This window comes from Solea solea, chromosome 6, assembly GCF_958295425.1.
Source record: "Solea solea chromosome 6, fSolSol10.1, whole genome shotgun sequence".
Classification (NCBI taxonomy): domain Eukaryota; kingdom Metazoa; phylum Chordata; class Actinopteri; order Pleuronectiformes; family Soleidae; genus Solea; species Solea solea.
This window is the reverse complement of record NC_081139.1, coordinates 14999130-15026057: the sequence shown is the minus strand read 5'-3', so window position 1 is coordinate 15026057 and position 26928 is coordinate 14999130. Positions and strand designations below refer to the sequence as shown.

The 26928-nt window shown below is 41.8% G+C and overlaps 2 protein-coding genes across 5 annotated transcripts in view; one reads left to right on the top strand and one right to left on the bottom strand.

Moving 5' to 3' along the window:
* setd5 (SET domain containing 5) overlaps window positions 1-13263 on the top strand; it is a 28876-nt gene extending 15613 nt beyond the window's left edge. Inside the window, exons 4-25 of one of the 4 annotated variants that reach the window (XM_058630906.1) lie at window positions 233-495; window positions 646-704; window positions 817-998; window positions 1129-1167; window positions 1617-1907; window positions 2184-2332; window positions 2461-2578; window positions 2695-2804; window positions 3915-4164; window positions 4387-4470; window positions 4579-4740; window positions 4829-5206; window positions 5293-5553; window positions 5775-5892; window positions 6020-6249; window positions 6715-6771; window positions 6875-7360; window positions 7737-7829; window positions 9854-10221; window positions 10677-10798; window positions 10893-10981; window positions 11758-13263. In XM_058630906.1, the coding sequence (XP_058486889.1) occupies window positions 233-495; window positions 646-704; window positions 817-998; window positions 1129-1167; window positions 1617-1907; window positions 2184-2332; window positions 2461-2578; window positions 2695-2804; window positions 3915-4164; window positions 4387-4470; window positions 4579-4740; window positions 4829-5206; window positions 5293-5553; window positions 5775-5892; window positions 6020-6249; window positions 6715-6771; window positions 6875-7360; window positions 7737-7829; window positions 9854-10221; window positions 10677-10798; window positions 10893-10981; window positions 11758-12330 (4482 nt within the window). In that variant the 3' untranslated portion in view covers window positions 12331-13263. Of the gene's footprint in view, window positions 1-232; window positions 496-645; window positions 705-816; window positions 1005-1128; window positions 1168-1616; window positions 1908-2183; window positions 2333-2460; window positions 2579-2694; window positions 2805-3914; window positions 4165-4386; window positions 4471-4578; window positions 4741-4828; window positions 5207-5292; window positions 5554-5774; window positions 5893-6019; window positions 6250-6714; window positions 6772-6874; window positions 7361-7736; window positions 7830-9853; window positions 10222-10676; window positions 10799-10892; window positions 10982-11757 lie in introns of all 4 variants that reach the window. The other 3 variants (XM_058630908.1, XM_058630905.1, XM_058630909.1) reach the window with 3 other exon arrangements.
* Window positions 13264-17083: 3820 nt separating this feature from the next.
* lhfpl4a (LHFPL tetraspan subfamily member 4a) lies at window positions 17084-23771 on the bottom strand. The gene is made up of 4 exons (XM_058632029.1): window positions 23299-23771; window positions 17967-18203; window positions 17781-17797; window positions 17084-17185 (listed from the first exon to the last, which is right to left on the bottom strand). Exons 1-4 carry the CDS (start codon window positions 23702-23704, stop codon window positions 17132-17134), a joined length of 714 nt encoding a protein of 237 aa, XP_058488012.1. The 5' UTR covers window positions 23705-23771; the 3' UTR covers window positions 17084-17131.
* Window positions 23772-26928: the final 3157 nt, after the last annotated feature.

Below are 26928 nucleotides of genomic sequence, written 5' to 3'. Positions count from 1 at the left end.
CTTTTTCTAATCTTTTTATGTTTTAATTCTATCAAGTATAACTGTATGAGTAAAACTAAGGATTGTTCTAGTGTTTTTAAATCATGAATGTCTATCCTGCTATTAGTCTTCTGTAACCAGACTACTTCTGTTATTAACAGCTGTACTGTTTCACATACCTGTTTTTTTGCCCCCATTTTCATTCGTCTCCATTTTCCGTTTCCCTTTTTGCCTGAACACCCGTTGTTTGAAGATGCAACAGTCTTCCGTTGTGTGTTGTCAGGATCACAACTATGGCGCACCCCCTCCCCCCACCCCACCCGCTTCCCCGCTATCCCAAACCATCATCCCCCGCATGGATCTCAACGGCATGGTGCTCGGCTCCCACTATCACGAACCTACGGAGGATAACTCAGCAGACAGCGACAGCTCCTCCGAGGAGGACGGAGCCATGCCCCCCTGGTGTCACTGCAACTTGACGCTAGATGGCCTACTCATCAAGTGTGACAACTGCAGGTAAGTCTGTTCCAGCATTCCCTCACCCAGGAAGTAGCTGAAAGTGATTCATGCTGACCTACAGCATATATCCAAGAAAGTGTCAACAACACTATATATACACTTGACTTGTGGCCAGGTGTTTTAAATGTATGGTTTTTTTAATTGCAGAGGACTGGACCGTAGGAAAGGAGCTGATGGCCAACACAGGAAGACAGAAAATGTCTCAGGTATATATCCTTATGTTTGTTCATTCAAGCCCTGATAGAGAACTTTGCATGTATGAATTATGAAGCACACTGCTGACAGTCTTTTTCCCATTTTTGTGTGTTTTCTTGGTAGCTGGAGAAAGCAGTGCCACAGAAAGTGGTGATGAAGAGGTGTCACCCTCCACCATCTCCTATACCGCCACCCAGCATACGCCCACCAGCATCAAACTCACTGTCAACAGGGTCAAAAGGAGCAAATCCAAAAAGAGGAAGAAGAGCACAGAGAAGGCCCGTGGAACATCGAAAAACAAAAAGGTCAAGGTAAGCAGAGCTGTTGGATAGAGGCCTAAATATGACGTTGATGAGAGAATAGCTGATTGTGACTATAGAATTATAACTGCTGAATGTGGCATTGTGAAATAAGTTAATTTTTTCCTTATTTCAGGCTTTTAGAGAGGGTTCCAGGAAGTCTATGAGGATGAAGGTAAAATTAGAGTCATAAGAGTTGCATTTATGTGTACATTACATAGTGCTAAATAACATCAAGAACTATATTGGCCAAATGTTTCACCATTGGCTGTTTCTCTTACACAGTGAATTGACACAAACAGACAAATAGATTATTTTGCATTGCATTAATACATCTACAGGCCCTGTTGCCAAATATGATAATATTTGCTAGATGATAAATCTAGCAAAACGTAGCCACTTTCTATAGAGGAGTTACCAGTTAACTCAGTGGCAGTTAACCAAAGTAAACATGCTTTTGATTTCCCCTCTTAGTGATGTGTAAATGATTTCCGCACAAGTATTAACTTCCATGAAAACAACTTTCCATTGACAACTTACAGAACCACAACAGTTTTCTGCCAATTCCACTGCCTTTTCTTTAAAGAACAACTCTTAATCCTCTCTGTCTTTTCTTACGCCTAGAACTCAACAACAGAGGCAAATGTGCTGGATGAGAACACTGCAGAGGGATGGGAGAGCAAGATCCGCCAGTGGACAGACCAGTATGAGGAGGCTCTGGCCAACCAGTACAGTGCTGATGTCCAGACACTGCTGCAGCTTCATCGTGCTGCCAGCACCACTGCCTCAAAGACTGAGAGCGGCACCACAATGCCTCCCTCCACTGCACAGATCCACACCTCAGTCGATGCCATGGACACCATCAACCGCACGGAGCTGGCCTGCAACCACACAGTGCTAGGTTCACAGATGCAGGTTAGTCCAAGTCCCGATACAAATTTACAAATCTGTTGACCACACAATATTCTGTCCTTTATATGGCACAGTGCATTGAAAAATGGTGTGCTATGATTTCCCAAATGAAGCCCATGCTAACACCAAAAACAAACAATAATTTCCTTGACCAATTATATCTAAATAACTTGCATATAGTGTAATCAGACCAGTCAAAGTAATATTCTGTTTTAATGCTATCATAGTTTAAAGATTTTTTTTGCTGATGCAAGTGTGTGATTTGTAATTGTCTCGTAGCTCCAGTTGGGGCGGGTAACGCGGGTGCAGAAACACAGGAAGATCCTCCGAGCAGCCAAGACCCTGGAACCAGACACTCTTATCATTGAATATCGGGGAAAGGTCATGCTCAAACAACAGTTTGAAGTCAATGGACACTTCTTTAAAAAGTAAGATGTCATATGAGCTGTGGGTTATAAAATGGCAGACAAGTGGATACAGTCTCAAATTCTACAGTTTCCTCAAAGGTATTTTGGTGAACCGTTATTCATACAATTGTCTTCAAATCTTTTTTCAGACCCTACCCTTTTGTGCTGTTTTATTCAAAATTCAACGATGTAGAGATGTGCGTTGATGCGCGGACCTTTGGAAATGATGCACGCTTCATCAGGAGGTCCTGTACACCTAACGCCGAGGTCAGCCAATAAGCTTTCCTTAAATTTGAGTACATGTCATTAATGGATTCATTTTAGTTTAATAGATTAATGTCCGGGTGGTCTCTTCTAAATTTCCCATGTGTTGCCTTCCACAGGTTCGACATATGATTTCTGAGGGAATGATCCATTTGTGCATCTACGCTGTCACTCAAATCACAAAGGACTCTGAGGTCACCATTGGATTTGACTATGAGTTTAATAGCTGGTCAGTACTAATCCTCAACTCACGCCGCTTAAGTTTTCTGTTACCACTTTAAATCAGCCTCTACAAACAACATAAGTCAAGTCCTTTCACCATAAAAGTGACAAAAGGTCAAGAGTTAATGGTCCAAGTTCTGTTTATAAACCTTAAGTAGATAACATAAATAAAGCACGTAATATGTTGTACCCCATTCCCACTGGTCAAAACACCCATTTAATCCTAGGTTTAATTAAGTTTTTCACCAGTGGGAATGTGTGTAATCGGAATTCACTCCCAGGTCGAACTACTCTCCTGTGCATGTGGGAATTTATTGGCTCCATCTCTGTTTGGCATCAGTGGGGAACATAGGACCCATATGAACAAGTTAATTATTTTCTTTGTCTGCTCTATTTTTACCAGAGATGCACCATTTCAGCATGTCATGTGTTGCTATGACCTGCGTTCATCTTGATTCATCTTTGTAACAGTCTTTACTTCTGCCCTCAATATTGTTTTTTTTTCATCAGTCATATCATATAAATAACTGATTGAAAGAGAGGCAGAAGTAAAAGAGGAAAATAATAACCACTGCAACATTATCACTGAGGGCCACTGTGGTGTTTTTTTCTTCCCCTGAATTGTTTTGTTTTGTGATGTCACAATTTATGCACAGGCAAGACACACGAGGCAGAGGTGGAAAAAAACACCAAAAGGATAACAACCGCTGGTAATGGTGGTTATCACCTTTTTTAGTGGCTTCACGCGGGTTAAAAAAATCCTGTGTGTAACTCCTAATTTTAGAAAGAGGCTCTAGTGAAGGTGTGAATCTTTGGGCTACATCCATTCTACTAAGTTTTAATTTGAAAACAGCGTTTTCCAAAAAAACATCCAAAACAAAAACATCTGCACCCAGACAGGCTTTTTTCAGGTCTGCATTGGTAATCTGCATCTATTCTAACACATCAGACATATATCACATGACCATTTAGACAAACAAGCAGATTTTTCCCCTCTGCAGAATTTAGAGTAGTGTGGATGTAGCCTTTATATTACCTGAAAACTCCCTGGTTGCTGTTCCACCCTCTGGCAGTTTCTCCAGTCTAATCTCCTCCTCTCTTGGTAACAAACCACCAGTAATTACAAAGTGGACTGTGCGTGCCATAAGGGCAACCAGAACTGCCCGGTGCAGAAGCACAACCTGAGCCCCAGGGAGAGCTTCCTGAGTCCCCCCTCACTGCTGCCTCCCTCTCCTCTGGTTGGTGCCGAGACGCGACGGAGAAAAGCTCGGCGGAGGGAAATGGAGGGCAGCCTGGCCAGCGATAGCAACCAGACCCTTGACGACAACCAGGATGCCAAAGAACTGCAGGGAACAAGTGACGCAGAGGTGTGTGTGTGTGTCAACTGCACGGCACTAAATGCACTAATATAATACCAAGGGTACTAGATGGATCATTTTAAAATAAACTATTAAATAGAAATGTGTCATCAAAAAGGGACAGTATTCTAAAAACTGGGCTTGTTGTAAATAAAGATACATTTGGTTGCCTAATATTGCTGATATTCACTGTGGGATAAGCTGTTTTTCCCTATGTGCATGTGCAATTAGGAGAGACTTCTGGATGAGGTGAATGCAGAAGAGGGTGAAGAAGGAGAGGTCGATGAAAATGGGGTTACCATCTCCAGTAAAAGAGTATGCCATTTTAACTTTTCCCATACTAGATCACTTATTCACAAGCTAACATTTCAGATTGTTCTTGACACTGTAGTTGAACTTGTGTGATTTTGACTGTTCATGTAGACATTTAACAGCCTGGAAAGGAGGCGGAGGAGAGTGGGAGGAGCAGAGTTAAAAGAGGAGGGTGAGGAAACAGAGGATGGGGCAGGAAACCCCACAGCAAACACCCCTATACCCCACAGCACAGGAGTTGGGGTCAGCACACGCCGCACCACCTACGTCATGGTCAGTGAGAGAAAATAAGTTTAATTTGTTAAATTCAGTTTAATGGTTTTGTGTTGCCTCACTTTTATGTTTTTTTTTTTTTTAACAGGAGACGCCATCTATTGAAGAAAAGACATCATTAACCCATCCTACTACCCCCGTCGCTCCCCCTAAACCTGCACGACCCACCAAGCCTCGTCCTAAAAGTCGGATGTCTCGCTACCGGTCAAGCTCGTCACAGCGAGCTCGGCGGCAGCGGCAAGCCCTTGCCCAGCAGGCAGCGGCAGCCGCTGCGGCTGCAGCACTGGCAGCAACGCCGTCATCAGCTGAACAGGGGGCTGCACTGGATGAGGAGGGACCTCAAGGTCCATATGGTGCTGAACACGGCCATGGAGAGAGTGGTCTAGGAGGTCATCCCTTGGATGGAGATGGCCATGGTCTAAACGGCCTAAATAGAGGCAACTTGCGCTACCCCAAAACCAAGAAGGTTAGTGGACAGTATACTCAGTATAAATTATTTGTTGGATTTTGGCTTTTTCAATGGTCATCATGATTGTTATTGTGTGTCCTTAGTACCTTGTGACAGAGTGGCTGAATGACAAGATTCCTGGAGGGGAAAGGGTTCAGCATGAGGTGCTTGTTGAGCGCCCGCTGCGGATAACCACTGACCCTACGGTGCTGGCCACCACCCTCAACATGCTGCCAGGTCTCTCCCACTCGTCGCTCATTTGCACCGCACCCAGACACTACGTCCGCTTTGGCTCCCCCTTCAACCCAGAGAGACGCAGGCCCCGCCCACTCCAAATGGACGGCACTTACGGCTGCTACAAAAAGGCAAGTGACTCTTTATTGAGTGTTGCTACAAGTCAGTCTGTGCATTTCATTTATTCAAATATCTGATTCGCTGTTAAGACTTTCCAAATACGCTGGTCTTGCTGTAAATATGCTCTACCTCAAATTTGTTGGGGAAAAAATGCAGTAAAACTAAGTAATTTTTTCTAATCAAAAATGCCAGATTTACTTTTTAACCAGACATAACTTTTGTTTTGATGCAGAGATGGATAAAGCAAGTGGAGGATGAAAGTTGTTCAGCCAGTATGGAAGACGGCACTGAGTCCACCTCCTCCCAGCAAAGTACCAGTAGCAGATCCACCCCCAATCCCCTGTCTACTGGTACGTACACACTTGAACTCCACCTAGGTGATTTGTTTCTGCTCTGTTTTCTGAAAATGTGGGGAAAAAAACAAGTGGGTCTTCCATTGTGACAAGAAAATAGAAATTTTTGTTTTTAAAATCACAGAAGTCGGTGCTCCATTTAAAAAGCGGCGCTCCAAGTATATGGCAGACATGACACCAGCACCCCCAGAAAGCCTGCTTCGTCCCCTGTCACCCATCACACCTCCACTCCCCGAGGACGGACTCCACCCACTGCTGCACACCCACTGTGGCTCCTTGCTGCCCAATGGCCTGGGCTACTCGCCCATGCCCTCGCTGCCTGCAAGTCGATGCAACACACCATTGCAATTTGAAGTAAGTGCATAACCACAACAGTCAAATAACGGTAATAAAAACTGTTTTATCCTCTTGTATGTCAGTCCTTAGATCACACATCTACACTTGGGATGTCTAAATCCAGTGTTATCCATTTACTCAGTCGAACGTGACACTCAAATTAGAGTTTGGAATAGTCAATTCCCAGGGGAAAATTTGGCTTGTTACAGCTGATCCAGTAAGAGTAGAATTAGGAACAGACCAGTATCAACTTAAGGATTTGTAACACATTTACACATGAGAAGCCAAATGACAAAAGTGACAAATGCAGACCGACAACTTTCATAGGTGTTAGGATGTGTTTAACATGAACCCCCTTGGGATTTTAGGCAGGGGTAGGGGTGTTTATTTTTCAGAATAATATGGGGCACTGTTTGTTGTTCATATACCTGTGTAGCCTGTCCTGTAAAATCAATATATTCTGACATCTCCTTTTTTCTTTAGAACATATCTTCCCCCGAGGCATCTCCTGTCCACCGGCCAGAGTCTATCTCACCTGAGGTATGTTCTCATCTCATCTGTCAAATGCTGCAAATTACTAAGTGGTTATTCATTTGTTTAATAAATTCTGTCTTTCCATTTATGTGTCCCTCTCTACCTACAGCCATGTCTTCAGACAGACTTTGAAGTCCCAAGGCCTCAGTTCCCAGACCTGTCGCTCCCCTCCAGCTTGGAGAGTCCTGTGGCCATGACCTCAGATGACTTGTCCCTTCCTGGATGCCTCTCAGGTCCAGATTTCCAGGGTCCATCAGCTATGGGGACCAGCTCCTTAAACCCAGTGTCCTGTCCTTCCTCAGACCTAAACCCCCCAAACAGGGAGCAGGGCTTTAGGACAGAGTTCAACCTCATATACACCTGTTCACCACTCAATGCAAACTTGGCGAACCCTGTGACTACCGACTGCCGTCAATCCCTGTCAGAGGGAGGCTTTTCCCCTGCGGAGTCCTTCCACAGTTCCATAAGTGGCCAGGGGCTGATGGGAGATCTTGGCCCTGGCTCCATGTCACCCTACGGTGAACCTCATTATGTGGGGAGCTACCCAGACAGTGGCACACCTCCTCACACCAGCAACCCACCGCAAAAGAGGAAGGCAAGTTCTCTAAATTCTATTGATAAGATTGTGAATATAGTTTTAATGAGGACATTTTTTGGTAAATCTCAAAAGAGTTAGATCTTTTCTTCTTAAGTGCGAATGAATTGAGTGTGATATGTGACAAGCCAAACACCATGATGTGCTTTTCCCCTTGCTCATTGTTTGCCCATTGACTGGTGGACAAATACAAAAGCAGCAGGCATTTAAAAAAAAAAAAAAAGTCTATAAGCATTTTGTGTGTTTATCTGAAATGATTTCCACTCTGTAGCTTTGACCTTCCCTCCCCCTCCCCTCTCCCACAGTCCCCCTCCTCCCCCTCGCTGTTAGTTGACACTTTCTGCCAAGTCTCTCTTCCACTTTTCTTCCAAGGCAGAGGGCCAACCAGCATACCATTAGTCTGCTGACAGGGAAGCCAGATTACCAGGCTATAGCTGTAAGAAGTGAATACAAGCCAGTACAAAATATGGTGAATATTCTCCCTACAACTACATCTCTAGAAGTGTGCATGTAAATATTGTTTCTTGCATCTGCATACAACAACCCACCCTCCCCTCCTCCAACCCTACATTGAATTCTGACTTTATAGTTTTGATCAGGAGGTTTTGATTTATTATGTCATCTCAGTCAAATCCATTCAAGTGGCGTAAAAGGTTCATTCATTGACTTCAACACAAGAGGGTGCTAGTTCATGACAAGACAAAGCCCACATGTGCTTCATCTTCATCCATGGCACTTAATTGTTTCATCCAGCTCTACTGTGAAAAAGGCTAATCTTACCAGTCTGGTACCAAAAGAAAACAGGCTATATTACAAGGCACCATGAGCAGCAGCTCAGGTGACGTAATTCCTCAGTTCTGACTGAGCAGTTGTTGAAATCCGCCGGTCACCGAGAACACGTCCAAAACACAATCTGTTGTAGTGTTCCATGGACCCTATTCTCCGACTGGAAAATAAAACAAAAACAAGAATCATTACTGGTTTCTAGATTCACAGTAATTTAAATGGAAAAAGCTAAATCCCAGGCAGATTGGAATTGACTCATGATTGTAGATAGGGTCAGAATTGAGCCATTAAATACCATCTTGAGTAAACAGACAAAAAATGAACTAAATAGTGATGTCTAAGATCTTCTAGTAGTGACTACATCACTGAAGACATGAGCTGGTAACACAAGCAGTCACAGGATCAGACAGGTGGTTAATGAGCTGATATATCAAGCAAGTATCAGTACTTTACAAACCTGTCAACTGTCTTACAAATAGTATGCAACCCAGTGTTTCCCAGTCATGGATACATGTACAACTGAAACTATTGAAATATGGCTGTGTGTGTTTGGATGGTATAAATGTGATAACAAGAGGCAAGCTCTATAATGTGACGAGCGCAAAATACCAAGTTAGGAACTTACTGCCTACAGTCTGCCCTGTGATCTTACACTAGCTATGTTTACATGGACACAAGTAATCAGAATAAAAGACTGATCGGAATAAAAAAACATGCCAATCTGAAAATTCCGATCCGAACGAGAGGGCTGGTCGGTTTTCATATAAATGGTCAATCCAGTCATGACTTCCTGCTTTGGTGTCTGATCCATATAAATGTGGCATATTTGCATTTTACTGCTTTCTTTCAATTCCAAAACAGCATGACAAATAGACACGAAAGTCACAGATGCAGAAGTGGAGGAAGATTAGTGTGCACGCACCACAATTGGAGCATTTCATTTTTGCGTCCCTGTAAACGACAGAATTGTAAATTCCAATCGGAACAGATCTTTTCGGAATTGTAGAAATGTTGCACTTGTAAACATAGCTACTGGTAAAATGACAGGATTCATCCATATCACGATCCGAGTGTGTTGTCATCATCCTGCTCCGCTGCCTCCTTCATTTACTCCCCTTTTCCCACCCCACTCCTACAAGTCTTTCCTGTATCATGACAACATTAAACTGGGACGAGTGCTCTCACGCTCATTGTTCAAGAGTGGAGGTGTGTTTCTGTGTTTGTGACATGAGTGTTTTGTTGTTTCAGCGTGGTTGCATCATGGCGTGGTGCATTCAAAGTTGCCTGCTTTCTTGTCAAAGCTTTCAATGCTGTATGTTACTAACAGTGCATTCAGACCACATCCAGTGATGTACACTTTTGTTTGTTTGTTTGTTTATTTATTTATTTATTTATTTATTTATTTATTTTTTGAGTCAAGTATGTTCATGGAATGGAACCAAACCGAAGTGCATTCAATATAATTTTTTATGTCAAAGGTTATTTCCATGGTGATTAAGGTCTTTTCTTTTTTTCTTTATGTGTTAAATCCTTTTTCCAGGTGAGTCCTCTCTGGTGTGGTGCATGCGGTCTGCCCATCACTCAGTGCAGTTTTTCTGTGAATGATGTGACTCAGTCAGCGGACCAGCATCAGTGTGAATGACGTGAGGTCGTATCAGATTGTGTGTCGGTTATTTATCAGCTCCTCTCCTCCCTCTGCTGCTTCAGGTGTCTTTGCTGGAGTACCGTAAACGGAAACAGAGCAGTGGTCGCGACCATGAGCCCGCTGTCAGCACCTCCTCCCTGGGTGCCACCCCTTCACGGCCTGCCTCTCACTACATCCAGGATTCCCATCATCAACAACAACAACAACAACATCAACATCATCATCATCATCATCCTACTCCTCCTCAACATCATCATGCTCATTCCCATCATGCTCATTCCCATCAGCAGATACAGCCCCCGGTATCACCACACAGGTCCTACTCCTCCTCAGCACACACCAACCCTATCTCACAGATAGAGGAGGTCAGTCCTCCGGACCACCATGGCCCGCCAGCACAGCACCGACGCCAGGACAGCAACAGTGACTGGTGAGAAGCCTGAGAGTGACAGGGTTTTAATGCACCCATACATGGTGTATAGAAAGAGGACGTAGGCTTCCGGTTGCAAAACAAACTCCTGACTCCTGAACTCTTGAGATTTGCAATTCAACTCTCATGTAATGTGATGTCATGTGCAATGTTGGTTAGGACTGCAAAGATCAATTGATTACTTTAAACGGACTACTTTATCAATAACTATTTTGATAATCAATTAATTGGTCTGATTGTTTGGAAAATAATTATTAGTTGTCTACTATTTTTTATTCACCTATCGTAAAATATTTGCTGATGTAATTTATAAAGTTACAAGTAGGCTCCCTTTTCAAACAAGAAGGCCACCTCAATGTTATATACAGGCTGTAGTCACACCATATTTCTGATTACTTCCTTATCAGAGCTGAGCAGCAGATAACCTTTGGATCATCTGTAATTTTTTTCCCAAGGATGGTTCCCACGACTGTTGAACGTCTGAGGGAAGGTCAGGGTGTTCTCGAGCGAGTGCTGCGAAGCATCAAGATGGAGCGGGTTTACAAGAGGGGAGACGGATCTACAGAGAATGAATATGGTATGGAGATAATTGAAACACCAGGGAAACTAAGCTTTAAAAAACAACGATTGACTCAAGTAAACATAGTTCATCCACTTGTCTGTGTTTTCAGATACAGATCGATATGAGATGCAGGCAGCGTCCATGGCTTCTCCCATGAAGAGTCCACACAGATACAGTCCCTCTCTGTACTCTCACCAGGTATTCTGTTCACACTGTTGTCCTCCAACTACCAGTATTCATGCTGAAAATGTTGTTTGTGGTCAAGTCATTATTTGGAACAATGTATTTTGAATACATTGTGTGCATTTAGAATATATATGGTACCCATGATGCCTGGCCAATTATACATTTAACTCATATGGATGCAGTTTGCATTTTTACATTTGTTACAAATACACAAATGCTACAATGAGTTTGATCTTTGTCAAAAACCTATATATCATATTTGCTGGTAGATGAAACATGCAGCTGTTATTACTCACTACTGTGAATCAACATTTTCTTTCAGGCCCAAACATGCAAGCACAAGAGTTGGACAACAAACACAATATAACACGTGCTAATATGGACAGAGAATGTCAGAGTCTGAGGAGAATGCCTCAGTTCATCTGTTGTAAATGAAGTGTGTTCTTCCCTTTGATAGGAGGGGCTCCAAACAGAGCTGCCATCAAAAAGTAATAGTATTTAATGACCATGTGATGAAGTCATTTCTATAGGAACCCTGCCTTCTACACCTTATCTTATCTGTGGAAATACTCTTCACAAACTGATAGCCATCAATAAATAAAGTAGCAACCAAATCATTAGCTTTAAATGAAAAAAAACAGATCTAATTCAGTGTTAAACGGCACTTCAATATGCACAGGTATTATAGAGGTTTGTCCCATAGTATGACAGCAGCATTTTGTAACTATGGGAACCATATTTTTTGTCATGAGAACATGTCATGAGAGTGCGTGTCTGTGTGTGTTCAGTCATCAGAAAGTCACCTGCAGACGGACAGCCCGTCGCTCCGTCAGCAGACCTCCACCTCTCCATTCCGGGGTTCCTACAGTCCCTCATCAGGCCAGAGCTTCTACACACGCCACTCCTCCCACCCTGGACTGTCCCAGGACCACCCTCCATCCTCCTACCCCAGCCACTCACCCACCCCCACCTCATCGACAGACTCCAGGCCGCCAGCAGCAGGGTCTCTACACCAGCAGAGTGGCAGCAGTAACGTGGACAGAAGCCACAGCTACGGCAGCAGCCATTTAAAAGCGAGCCTTTTGAACAGCAGTGGCCTGTCGGGGGCTCCCGCCCCAGGATCCAGGGCCCATGGGCAGACTAAAATAGACTCGGGCACCCTGGCTTCCAGGGGTAGTCAGCAACAGGTGTCTCGTGGCCTGAAGTCGGGCAGCCCGAGCCAGGCAGCGCTGCAGGCCAGCTCCAGACTGCTGTCAGCCTCTGGACAGACACACTACCCACAGCGAGGGACGAGTCTCGGCCAGTTCCAGCACTCCCCCCTCCAAGGACCTGGAGTAAGGACACAGTCAGGAAGCTTTTAGGACCTTATTTGTGTGTGTGTGTGTGTGCGTGCGTGCGTGCGTGCGTGTATGTGAGTGTGTATGAAGTTGCGTTACCACCTCAAACGCCTAAAGCTCTGGTGAAATAGGGCCCAGGGAGTTTGAAGTGGGTAAATGTATAGACCTAAGAGGAGCAAGGACTTCCTTACGGATTTCTCCTTTCCTTGTTTTCTGTCTTTTCTTTCTTTATTTTCAGAAGAAGAAAAAAACAAAATGGCCACATTCTGCACAAAGCTAATCATTGACTTTGGACGTCATGTTGGAATCAGTGGAAAAGGTGATTTAGATGACAAATACAAAAAAGAAAAAAAAAAAGAAATCACATGTAACTTGAAATTGTCCCCAGTGTTCCCTGATGTGCCGGACTGTGCAAACAGGCTCTCTAACTTCCACACAGATGTCTGTACAAAGTTCTAAAAGCTGTAACTGTCGTCATGGCAGCCAGGTTGGCGAAATGCTGGAGATGCATATATATAAAAATATATGAGTCTGTGCCGCAGTAAATAAGTGTTTGATTTGGAAAAGGGGGGGGAAATGATGCAAACTGAGATAATGTGTTAATCATCCGTTATAGAGCTACATTAGAGAGCTGGGGAGGAGGACGTTTCCTTTTATAGGGTCATTCCATACATTACCATCTTCCATGATCTCTCACTAAACATGAAAACAGCCCTTTTTTCCTCACGGTTCTGTCTGTTCCACTGTTCCGTTGTTGGTTTTCTTTTTTTTGTTGTTGGTTTTCTTCTGTTCTCATCCTCACTGGACCGTTTTGATTTCACTCTAGGACTACTCCACTGTAGACTTCTGATATTGTACTTGAGACATACCGGTCTTATGATTCATGGTGCTGCATTCTTGTTTTTCTTTTTGTTTTTTTTGTTTGTTTTTTTTTTCAATAAATTTGAAACCCAGTTACGTTCCCCACGTATGGCTGCATTCATCGTGTCACATCAGCTCAAGTCGGTTTTATTTTCTCTATATTCATACTGATCGTATGTTACAGTGATGGAATGCAGGAAGTGAAACAATTGATGAATAATCAAATGTTAAAAGACAAATACATACAGTGCATGTTTTGTTTTCAGACCAATCCGTTGCATTCCTTGTGACACTGAGGAAAACTGGGCAAAGGAATCTGCGGGAGAGATTCCATTATTATTATTAAAAACCCTAACTGAAAAAAAAGCTGCTATGTTCTGTGAGAGCTGCCTCCCTTTCCCACAGAATGCTGTATTTTTTTATTTTCCTCGTAACGCTGACTCTCACACTGACTCTCATTAAAGCAACGGTTCTCCTCACAGACCCACCGAGTTGACGGCAGGAGTCGTGCTCTCCTCTGAGACTGTTTTAGAAGCGGATGTGGAGTGGGGGGATGGGATGCCATCACCACCAACACACAGAAGGGTACTCATGTTACATGAATGTTTGACAGATTAAAATAAAAAACATTGTGACCCAAAATTAACCAGCACCTTAAAATGAAAGAGAGACACTCTAAGACATACTAGGACAATATGTATGATTGTGTTTACTTGTATAGAAAGAAATGTGATATAGACTTGTATGGAGAAAATGTAGTACACTGAATTTATCGCATGATATTTGTTTTTAGGGTCTGAGTGACCAACTCTGTCAGATGGTTGGAAGCCAATCATTGGGTATTTTCCTGGGTTCCTTCTAAATGCAGACGCTGCATTCTCTCTCTCTCTTTTTGTTTATGTAAAGATCCTTCTGTTGGTTTTGTTTTTATTTTTTACCACAGATCATAGTAGTAACTATTTCAATTGTTCCCCTCCAAAAGATTTAAGAAGAAACAGATGTAATGCCTTTTGATAATAAAATAATCATGATGGTAATGTATTTTGCAAACTACCATTGTGACCGTGTCATTTGAGGCAGTCGCCCTTACACTTTGCGCACCGCTGCATCTCAAGCCGGTAGATCTTTCGTGTTTTTAGGAGAACACTGCAGTGTGCCTTCAGTGTTGTAGAAATCAGACGAACAGTTTGTGAAGACAACGTGAGGACACACTTCATGACTTTTTTTTTTTTTTTGCTGTTAACCAGAACATATTAAGAAGACACTGTAACATGTCAGTGCTCAAACAATGAGTGGTTAAATACTTGTGTGGAGCCACGTTCAGGTATTAAAGCTGGCGTAGGCAACATATTTTCATAGATGTTTGCCAATCAATAATTCCACAATAATCTTAAAAATAAGAATAAACAAGTGATGAGAGAAAGGACTGCGCCTCCTCTTGGCTCCATTAACAGAATTGTATTCATGTCGGACCTGAAAGAGATGCAACCAAACATCTTCCAGTATTTTAGGGGCAGAGTTTGAGGAGAGGGCAAAGTGGTTTTCTCCACATCCTCTATATGAGCAGTAACAAGACAGAAGGCTCCCTCTATCTGATTACTGCTGTCAAATGAGTTTGTACAGTGGTGATCTGCTCCACATGTTTCTCAGTATAGTCCTGTGCTGCACACAGGACGTGGTCTGTTTCATGTCAAGACAGATGGGGGCACTGCTGCTCTGTATACACACAAATGCTCCCTCAGTCAGGTCTGTTATCATATGTATACACTATATGCACAAAGGTATGTGTCCACACCTTCATTTTCCTGTTTATTTCAAATGAAGGACAATCTTAGCACTTGAGCACACCAAGATATTTTGGACAATGTTGTGCTTCCAACGTCAGTGCCTGACCTCATGAGTGCTCAACAGAATGAATGGACACAAATTCCCATAGAGACACACATAAAATCTTAAGGAACATTGTGTGTATGTATTTGAATACGTCTTTACAATCCCTGTTGGTGTAATGGTCAGGCGTGTGAATACTTTTGTCCATATAGTGTATATATATGGGAGATCCTTTTAATGAGGGAGGACTGACTTGGTACCAACACATAACATGACGTGATGAGAGGCTGGTATGGGCTGAGTAGAGGTGAAGGCTGCCACACCAATAACATTTTAGTGATATACAGCCATGGTTCTCAAGCTGTGGTACATGAGCTTCCTCTGGTGGTATTTGGAGGAAAATCATAAATACTGTTCTACTGTATAGGGTATGTGATCATTGTGGAGCTGAGGGATTTTAACCGCAGTGTGTAGAAGAGAAAACTACATAATAATACATTAAATAATAACTAATGTTACCTTATCTCTGGCTCCATCTTAATCTAATTTCACTATACCAGTGTGTGAAGTATATGTGAGGAAGAGGAGGATGATGAGAGAGCAAATTATCTTATTGGGAATAAACCTGCTTCCTGTGAAAAGTTTGTAGCTGACTTTGCTCGACCTATTTACACCACTGTATTTTAACGTTGGTGATAATGGTGTTACTTCAAGAGCTCAATATTTTCTCAGGTGGTATAAAAAGTTTGAGAACCAGTGGTATAAAGTAATTTTAACTTTACCATTAACATTGGTTCACATATGATGGACGTCAAACACGGTAGACTGGAGGAAGAACAAAGCTGAAAAGGGAAAAATATGAATAATTCACCTGTTTATTAATTATCTCGTGTAAAACAACACCAATAGTGATGATAACAGAGTGTTTGGACTCTCTATGTGACAAACATCACAGCATCCCATAATGAGAAAACATTACATTACATGAAGAGCAGGGCAATGACAAATAAATGTGAAACTAGAGCTACATGGTGTAACGAGAGAGACAAACCATGACTGAAGAAGGTCACAGGTCACTGTGTGTTCGAGTTATCCCACCAACTCACAGTGTCACGTTCCAAAAACAAACAAAAAAAAAGCTTTTTCATTAACAAAATTCTCTTTGTCTCCTGCTGTGACACTTTTTTTGTTTTAACTTTGTGTTCCGCAAATTCAGATTTATGGACTTTAAAAGAGCAGTTTGTTGTCATCAGAAGAAGCAGAGAGGCAGCACAGTGCATGGTAGGTGTTTGTGTTTGTGTGTGGTCCAGGTATTACTAATGTTATGGGGACAAAAAGCAAGTCCCCATAACACGAATGAATACATTTTATAAGGTTAGGCTGAAGTTAGAGTTAGGTTAAGGTTATAGTCAGGATTAAGATTAGGCCAGTAGCAATTATGGCTAAAGTCAGATTAAGTCTCCAGGAAATAAATGTAAGTTAATGCAATGTCCTCTGAAGTCATGAGCATAATCAGGAAAAATGGAGTTTAAAACCTGGAGTGTTTCCCAACCCTGGGTCTGGGGGACCACTGTCCTACATGCTCCAACACACCTGGTTCAAATGAATGGCTCGTTAGAGCTCACTAATCAGCTGAGCATTTGAATCAGGTGTGCTGGAGCAGGGCAACATCTAATACATGTAGGACAGTGTTTTCCAGGAAGTATGAACTGTTTGTGGGGACAGAAAGTTCCTATTTGTTCTGCCTCTGATCGGTGTAGTTTTAAAACCACAGAAAGGACAATTGGAGGCTAGAAAAAAAAAACAACAGAAAGTGCCAGGAATAAAGTGTCTCTTTGTACCCTGTTTCCATAGAAACATCTCATTGAAAAACACTTTTAAAAGCTGGAAAAGAGAGTCACTGTATAAAATTGTGTTGTTTTATGTGAAGAGAAGCATCTCTGACCTTTTCCTAACATTTATGTTACTGTTAAAGCTGAAAAGTCCCCCCCACACACACAGACTGATCTTCAGGATGAATTTCTCCTCCATTGTCAGGTCTCCAATCGCCGATCGAAGGGTTTAAACCTGAGCAGAAAAGAGGAGCGAGGGAGAGAGGGAGGATGTCGGAAGAGGAGGAGAGGAAGTTTGATTCTCAGTTGTAGCGCTGGATTGCACATCGTGCCTTCATGGGGTTCTGGGTTTCAATCTGGACGAGAAATGGGCAGAAAAGAGTCACAAGAGTGGAGAAGTGGATGAGACAAACTCCATATTCATGACAAACAGAACATCTATCAGCTGGATGATGCAGCAAAACATAACTGTCAAGGCGATTGTAAGATGTAATTACATGGGAGACACTCGCAGTAGCTTTAGGAGCACAGTGTGACTCACAAGGTCTGAGCAGAAATCACTGTTGTAAGTTTTGTCAAAGTGTCATAAAAAACTTTCTGCAATATGGAAAATATACAGCAATTTTGAATGAGAGCTGTTCTCCTCTGTCCATACGTCCACAGGGCATCTATATTTTTGTAATTTCACATTTGTTCCCTATCATTCATCCAGTGGAAATAACGCATACATGCCACACGTCCTGTGATTAACGCAGTTGTCTGACATCAGGCAAGTCCAGTTCTCAATAATATACTGTATATGGCTATTATATGGCTATAAATTTGGGAATAGTTGCCCTAAACACTGACACTCATGGTTTTGAGGCCAGAGTTTGTTCTCACATACAAATTGCACGATGTGTCCACAGTCACACAATCAAGCCTCAACACAAAGAGCGACACTTGACTTACCCTCGATCTAGAGAGGTCTGTGAAAAAGACAAAATGAAAATGATTAATTTTATTCGTGTTGTGGCTCCTGTATCAAAACGTTACAGATGTCAGAATTCTGCAGGAATAATGTGGTGTACACGAGTCGCATGACATCTTTAGTGGTTTTGACTAAATGTGTGAATGACTTAATTGACCACTCCTCACCTCTGCTGTCAGCCTTCAGCTCCTCCTGCAGGACGTCACTCTGGCGGTTCCCCAGCACAAAGGCCAGGAAGGAGAGGATGAGGGCATCCAGGATGCCGATGATGGCGAGGATGTACGCCCAGCGCACCGAGCAGTCGCCCAGAGAGTATCTGCCTGTGTCCTCTCCACACATGTCCCGAATCACTTCTGCATCCCAGCCATTCGGGAAGATCACACAGCCGAGCACCAGACAAACAGCTGGACAGACAGATGGAGACGAGAAGGAGGAGTGGATGGCAGCAGTGAGTTCAACGACTGTTTAATTCAGTGTCACAGTCGTTACAGAGCAGTGAGACCCAGACACATGTGGCTGGTTACTGTACTTTTAAAGCTTTACTTCATGAAGAGAATGTACTCTATTAGTTTCATGATCGATGAACCTGTCGATTAATTTCTTGATTAATCGCATGCGTGTTTGGTCCATAAAATGTAGAAAATGTGATGATCGGTGTTTATCAAACCTGGAAATAACAATGTTGTCAAATGTCTTGTTTTTGTCCACAAACCCCAGAGATTCCGTTTTAATGCTATTTTTGTTACATGGAGCAAAAGAACCAGAAAATATTCACATTTAATTGATTAAACAAATAATCCTTGCAGCCTGAGTCGCAGCAGTTGTCTAATTAAAATTTAAAATAATGAAATTTGAATAATTTTACAATCATAATGTACTTTTATCAATAAAGGGTGCAGGTTTCTTAGTAAGGACACATAGACAGAACAAGAGTGCCAGCCAAATTGTGTTGTCCTCACTTTCCCACAATGTGTTCACTTCCTCTGGTTTAGAAGTCTTTGGGGGCCAAAGTGGTGTTTCTGACTGGACAAACTGGCACATGACAGACCTCCGATGCAAAGTCCAGTGGTCAGGGAATTCCCAGCATGGAGCTGCACCACAGAGCTGATTAAACTATCATCTGCATGCTGTCTAAGAGCAGCAGAGTCGGCCGAGCTCCAGCCCATTAGGCTGCTTCATCACACACACACACACACACACAAAAGAAAGGTCCCTCCTGTTATAATTTATATTTCCTTTTCCTTTTAAGTAGAAACATCTACACTCCTCTACTTTTGCATCTGTACATTACACCTGTAGTTAAAATAAAATGTACATTTAGCGGTTTAATAGTTTTTTTTTTAAAGGTCAAAAGTAAAAAAACTAAAATCCCAAATGTGTGAGTTAATCACACACACACATTGTGTCAGGCTATTTTTGTCTCCATGAGGCCTGAGTGGTTTCTTGGTGTAGTAGGTCCAGCTGAGGCCAGGCTGACTCGACCAGATGGGTCCCTCACTGCTTTATTTATTTACCACAGCTACTGTCTGGAGCCAGGCGTTCCTCCTGTAGAACGGCAACATCAGGCTTTTTAGCTCCCGTTTTTCTCTGTAACAACAAGAATGTCATACCCACTAATTCTGGAAGTAAAGATATGAATTCCACTCCTAACGTCTTCCCAGGCTCCACCCACTCATCCAAATATGGTCCCTTCTGGTGTGACATAAACCCATATGATACTGGACAAACTGCAGGACTTGAAGTTTACAAACCAGTGAGTGATATCATGGCTCACTGATACTGTTTCCTCTCACTGCTCAGCACGAACCTCCTCTGTGGAATCCCTTAATATTCCTGACGTCCACTCAGGGCTGAACCAGATTGTCCTTGCTATTTGCTATTTCTCAAACTTCAGATAGATTTTCAATCCCTTGTTATTTTCTTGGGGGCTGAGACGGAACACGCTGCGGTGTCAGAGAATACAAAAATGCTCTTGGGGTCGTGAGTGTTCCAGAGTGACTTGCAGACTGCCTTTATGTAATGTTTGGATTCAGTGGCTCCAGTGACCTGTGTGTAAGACTGCAAACAGACGGAGCGACGCGCTCTTGTATCATCATCTGCCCCAAAGCAAAGGCAAGATTAGAATTAACTGTCAGTATCGCAAATGTCTGAGGTCACTTCCAAAAATAGTGAGGGGCTCATTAGAGCAACATTTCACTCTGCATCATATCAGTTTTTCTAGGCTGCTCCATCAGTTTAGCTCAACACCGGTGAGTAGTTTATGATTTTTGAGGGAGTAAATATGAGTCGTAAATTATGACAAATTTACACTATATAAAAGTTGTGTTTCATTTCATCTCATATTTGGTCATATTTTGATCAGGTAAATGATTGATATGTGTATACTCACAAAGCACAAGGAGCAGAGCTTTATAGGACTGAATAATATGGAGAAATATCTAATTGCAATTTTTAGGATAGGTACTGAGTTTGTGATTTGATCTGTGGTATAAAAATTGGACACTCTAAATTGACCCTAGGTGTGAGTGTGAGAATGGATGGTTGTTTGTCTCTATACCTGTCCAAGGTATAGAGATACCCCGCCTTTCACCCTTGGTCAGCTGGGATTGGCACTAGCGACCCCTGTGACCCTCATGTGGAGGAAAAAATGATAAAAGATGAGTTGAATCTTTTTTTTTTTTGTAAAAAGGTCCATGATAATTTCACTATAACTTAGTTTCAGCCTGTCCAGAAACCCCTGTTTTCTCCTCTGCTCATGCAGCTCTTGGTTGTGCTTCAGTGTGATTACTATTCCATGGTCACTGCCAAACAAGTCATTAATAACCAGGCAAGATTTTGCAAAGATAAAAATAGAGAGACATGAGAAACTATGAGAACAAGACCCTAAAGAATTGTATTTTCTATTTTTATTTGTTGTCATGTTTGTTAATTAGACACAGCTAACTAAAGCCTTTGGGCATCAGTGTTCCTTTATTTTCCCTCCCTCATTACTCGCTCTCTAACCCGTGCACTGTGGACAGAACAACAAAGAGCATAGAGAGTGTGTGTTGCTGAGATCGTAGATCCTGTGAACATTGTTTGCCAGCACCGGAAGACAGAAGATATTCCCAGAACCACCACAATGATTCCTTGGGAAATGAAGGAAAACATAACAAAGTCAAAAAACAAGAAATGAGGGCTGATTAAGGAAGGTAGTTAGAAAGAAACATATTCAGTGCCTGTATGTATACCCAGTATATGGCATGAAGCGCTTTAGTTTCATAGTAAATATCGTAGAAAATGATTTATTGATCTTGAATTGGTGATTTTTTTTCTACACAATATAGTATGAAGATATTATATCCACAATAATTTCATGATAGTTAATGCGTGAACTTATAGATGGCGGAAAACATGTGAAGCCTTCAGCAGCAGAAGACAAGGCAGGCTGCCACTTCTGACACTTTACAGATGTACTTATTAAAGTGGCCTGTGAGTGTAAATGATAACACAAATGAATGAAACGTTCCTACATCTTTTCACTGATTCCCTGTAACTGGAAGATCACATTTTTAATAGCTACCACTAAATCTCTTAACGGCCCAAATTACATTTATGATATACATCAAAGATCTTAAAGAAGCAGTCGGCTCATCGCTCCTTCAGTTGGAATCAGAGTTTCCTGATGAAATGTGGTTTGACTTCAGCACATTTCAACTAACCTCCACTCTGTGTGATGTAGAGCAGCGATCCCTGTGGTGTTTCTGACTGGACGAGCGTCTGTCAGGCTGAACTGACACGTGACAGACCTCTGATGCAAAGTCCACTGGTCAGGGAAGTCCCAGCGTGGATTAAACTATCATCTGCATCCTGTCTGAGAGCAGCAGAGTAGGTCGAGCTCTCCACCCTCCAGTCGCATACACACACTCACACACACACACTGTACTGTCTTACACTTATTTGGACAGCTTAAACAGGGCGTTATCCAAAACCTTAACCCTAAGCAGTTAATGCCTAACCCTAACCTTAACCTAACTATGACTCACATCTTAAGTGATTCCCTAAACTTAAGCAGTTCCTCAAAAATGAGGTGATACCTCATTAGGACTATATTTTGGTTTCCATGAGACTACTGGTCCTGACAAAGTCAGTGTTTATGCCAGAAAAGGTCCTGAAGTAACACATACACACACACACACTCATTTGTCATAACTGAGTATATCATTTACTTATTTCAATAAATAGAATGGAGCTTTAAAGCAAACCTCAAATTGGATAAAAGTGAGCATTATAAAGGATAGATTTAAAGTTTGATTTGATTAAAAAGAAAAAAAGCCTCAGTTTCCATCTGACACAGAAGGAAATTTTTTTTTTTTATAATACATCCCTCGCACCTTCTAATGTAATTATTTGCTCTGGTTTTCGCACAGATGAATACGTGCACTTCATGTGGATACGTAGACCGTGCCTAATGTAGGCTAATCTGCTACGAAGATCTGGCAACCAAAATAGAAACTGTGATCTTTGATGCAAAACTCCTGGGGGTAATTCAGGATCATATTTCCATACAATGCCATGCATTTTTATAAACTGCCTAATGACAAAGAACAGGCAGCATCACAATGTGGAAGAATAAGGCGTCAAGGCCTGCTACTGGTGGTAAAATGACGAGTAACACAGTGGAATAATGACCGGTGACCCTTAGGTGACTGGTGATTCTCTCAGTTTGATGAAAACATGCAAAATAAAAACAGAGGTTAACGCAGAGGTTAACTGGACACTATTTTTTTGACCATAGGTTTGACCTGATCCAGGAAGACAATGAATGAGTGAGTAAATAAAAATGTATCATGGATAAAGCAGCAGAAAATGAATGGATGGATGTAGCCTTCTGGCTTTCCCAGACTTACCAACCCTATAACTTTAATTATAAAGCAGGTTTTATGCAACTATATTACAGCCAATAATATATACAAGCTGTGTTCACACAACACGACTTTCACACTTGCTCTCTTGTGACTGGGAATGTTGTGAGAAAACATTCCACAATGAGATTGGGAATGATGTTGATAACTGAACTTTTGATGTAGCAGAGCTGCCTGGAATATTTTCCATGTTTTTATTCTCTTTCTCCCTCTATTTTTCCCCCCTTTCTTCTCTCTCAAGTGGTCTTTTCTTTTCTTGTTTGGGTTTCTGCTGCTTTCACCGTGTCCTGGTCTCTGATTGGCTGGGGTTGCTTATCACAGAGTAAAGTGGAAAGTGTCTCCTGACTGTTGCTCACGTGCTGAAACATGCAATACTCATCAGCACTAAGAAAACTGGGCATTAGGGAAGCTGTTGTCCTTCTCTACAAACGTCTGCGTCGTGTAATGTGAGGCCTGGGCCATACTTTCAGTGTCAGTGTGTACATGCCTGCAGAGGATGAAGATGATGGTGACTTCTCTTACAGGGAAAAGTGTATTGCTCTGTGTCAAAAAGTGTACCCCTACAATAACACGTCAAAGCATCTTCCACACTTACCACATAGAAACTGTGTCCATGCACACGTCTTGTAGACCATGGCGGTGTTGCAGAAGAAGAAGAGAGCGAAGCAGCCTATGCAGCTGAGGATAAGAACCATGGACATCAACACGAAGAAAGAGGCTGCCTTGAAGGCTCCAGATGGGATAGAGCTGAAATCGGAGAAGCTGCCCTGGCAGGAGATCTCCCTGTTGGACTTCACGTTGCCCACACAGTAGTGAAACAAGCCAAAGTAGCCAGCCTGGGGAGAGTTGACACTGTCACCAATCCAGTATGGCTGGATGAAGACCACTACATTGATGATGGCCAAGCAAATGGTGAATATGGCCCAAAGGACACCGATGGTCCTGGAGTTGCGCATGTAGTTATCATGGTAGATTTTGGCGGCTTCTTGAGAAGGCAGCATTTTTGTCTTCCACCCCTGGATCCCCCTCCCCTTTTCCCCCCCTCCCTGCTCAACAGTGTCAACAAGGTTTCCCCTCTTCTCTTGTTCTCCTCCTTCCTTAAAATGGATAAGTTATATTTATATAAAAAAACAAACAAAAGATGCATCAACCACTGGGTCTAGATCCTGCTCCGTTTAGGATGAGTCTCACATGTAAATGCCTCCATCCCCTCCCTTCTGTCTTTAAAGCTAAATCAATTCAGTGGCGAACTGTGATTCACCTGATGGGGAAAGCCTCTGCTCTCTTCCTCTACTCTCAGTGTTTAAAGGCACAGCACAGCCAACAGCCGAGCTCACCGTGCCGAATACAGCAGCCAAATATAGAAGGGATGAGCAGAACTGTCTGCTGTCAGCACTTCACCTCTGTTTTACCATGTAACATGATCTCCTCTGACACGCAGTCCTCCCAATTAATGTCCCAGATCCCAGACATGGTGATGTTAATGATGATGATGAATCCACTACAAAAGAAGAGATCCAGAGGAAAGGGGGGGGAAAAAACAGCGGGAGAGCATCTGACATGCTTCACTGAAGAATTGAAAGTGGAAAAAAAAGAAGATAAAAAAGCAAAATGAGAGAAACTGTTAAATGATGCGACCCCTTGTGAAATAAAAATCAGTCGTGCAGCAGTGCACGCACCGACAACCACATGACTGACGATTTGGATCCTCACTCTCTGGGTATCTCTCCTTCTCGACCCTCTCATTCTCTGTTTGCCCATCATGCTCTCTCTCTCTCACTCTCTCTCTCTCTCTCTCTCACACCCCCCCACACTCATGCTTTCCCTCCTGCAGTCTCTCTTTCTATGTGAAGTGTGGAATGTTGATAATTTGTGGATGACAGCATGTCCTCCATTTCTCTCAGACTCCCCTCTTACTCTACAGTTGTCTCTCTCGCTCGCTCTCATACTCACATGTAATAATATTAATACACATTTGCATGAGCTATATGTAAATCATTTTTGTAATATAACTAAGGCCAAATCACAAGAACAACATCTAGAGAAAAACCTAGTGATGATAAATCACTAGGTGATAGCTATTATATTCATATTTGTTTCTTTTGTTGTAATACCTGCAGTGAGACACCGAGTGTAGACAACAGCAATTCTTACATTGTGCTGCTTCAGCTGCTTGATTTCATTTACATGATACACTGTACAAGAATATTTCGATATCACTGTGTCCACAGCAAAGCTCATGTTACTGAACCAAAAGTATGTTTCTTACTGTATTGATACTGTATGTCTACATAACATGATAGTGTTTTAACCTCTTGTATGTTTCTTTTTTTGGCTGAAATGGGGAAATGAAGGTGATGATCACCATTTCCTGGTTATTAATGTGGTTAGGTTTAGGGAACAGAAAGCTCCATGTTTTTCCTCACAGCGTAAACTTCCTCTCCATGAAAAAACACTAGTGTTGAAAGTTTACCATTTAAACGCACGCATTTACGTCCTCATAACGCTACCCTGCCACCACTAAAGCCTCCACTTCCTGCTGAGAATTTGCCAACATGTAACTTTCAAACATTTTACTGCATACAAAATGCAACATTTTCCATGGTTTGCAGAAAAGTAAAATGCAACAATGCAAAAGCTGACTGTATTTGAGCTGAACTTTTTTAAAAAGATTATAGTGAATAATATGTACAGCCTTGAGTCACACATGATTGGATGTGATATTGAAGTATCATCAGAACTGAACATTACATATTCATTAACTGTACAGCTGAATACTGGCTTAGATTTTTCATAATCTCATATATAAATTAACGTCACTACATGGTTTTATCCCTGATACTGAAAGATCTAAGGCTTGCTGTAAAATTTCTTGAACTTTAATGTTCACATAACACTAAAAGTCTGTGACAGCTTAATAAGAACACGTGTCCGCTCCAGGCTACTGGCCCGAGGCCTGAATCTCTGACTGTCCACAGCTCATTTGCTCTGTGGATAATGTAAGTTGACAGATTTTTGACAAGAAAAAAAAAAGAAGAATAAAGTGAATAAGTGAAATTCTGATCTGTGCATTTGCTCATCACTCACTAATTATGTTACATATAAACTTAGCGAAACATGATTACCACCATTATAATACTTATATTTATAATTTCATGTGTAATACGTCATACTGTATGCAGGCTTGTTGGGAGACATAAAATAGTCCACTTTGGTTTTGATCTGATATGGTGGTGTTTAAAATTAACATTATTTTTCTCTCACATTGATAAATGTAAATTTGATTAATGTGCAAATGATGTTTGTTTCTTGCTGGATAAAAGATGTCTACTTGCAGAAGTGTGTATATATATTTGGAATTTTATCTTTAAGGACATCACAACCAACAAAATACATTTAGCGTTGAGGTGTCTTCAAAAATTGTACTAGGGAATCTGCACAAGAGCGCCCCCAAATGACACTGTGTGTTTATAACAGTAATATATACATTTATTTAAATAAACCATTGTACTGGTGGTATATGGATATTCATGTTTCTATACTATGTAAGATGATACATTAAAATTTGTGGCTTGAGTGTTTATTTTAATGACACTGTATTTATTGTTTAGACCACTATGAAAATCTGGGTTGTCCTGTTTTGCTTACATGTTTATAATTGTCTTTAAAACCTGTTCTTGTGAACATCTTGTAGCAATCCTTTCGAATTTGGCACAAATGTTCACTTGGACACAAAGATGAAAGTGATGCAATTGTGATGTGGTCAAAGGTCAAGATCACCGTTACCTCAAAAACATGTTTTGCCTCTCGAAGAGCAGTCAAAAGGTCAATGTAACTTTACCTTTGTGAAAGCAACATATTAGTTATCACTTGGACTCAATAATTATTAGGAGATTTAAATTCATTGCTTTTAAAGGTTAGAGTTTATGGCCACTGTCACCTTGTATTATATCTGTGGTCTTGTGAACACAACATCGCAGGAATTACTTGATTGAAACTTCACAAATTTGACACAAATAATAACTTTGAATTCAAAGATGATCCAGTTTTGGCTGCAAATGTCACTTTGACCACTCAAACATGTTTTAGCCATTATGCTTTAATTATAGTACACTGACTGACATTTAGCTTCTTGGTGAAGGTACGTTTATATAATAATTACCTCAGCCAGGAAGGTTACCATTATGTCTGTTTGTGAGGACCATGACACGAAATGTTAAGGACA

Bases quoted from the DNA above. Each gene is read 5' to 3' on its own strand.
- lhfpl4a (XM_058632029.1), bottom strand. From the start codon at position 23,704: ATGCTGCCTTCTCAAGAAGCCGCCAAAATCTACCATGATAACTACATG. The intron at 18,204-23,298 runs GTAAGTGTGGAA...CTGTCTGTCCAG, and splicing joins ATGGACACAGTTTCTATGTG to CTGTTTGTCTGGTGCTCGGC.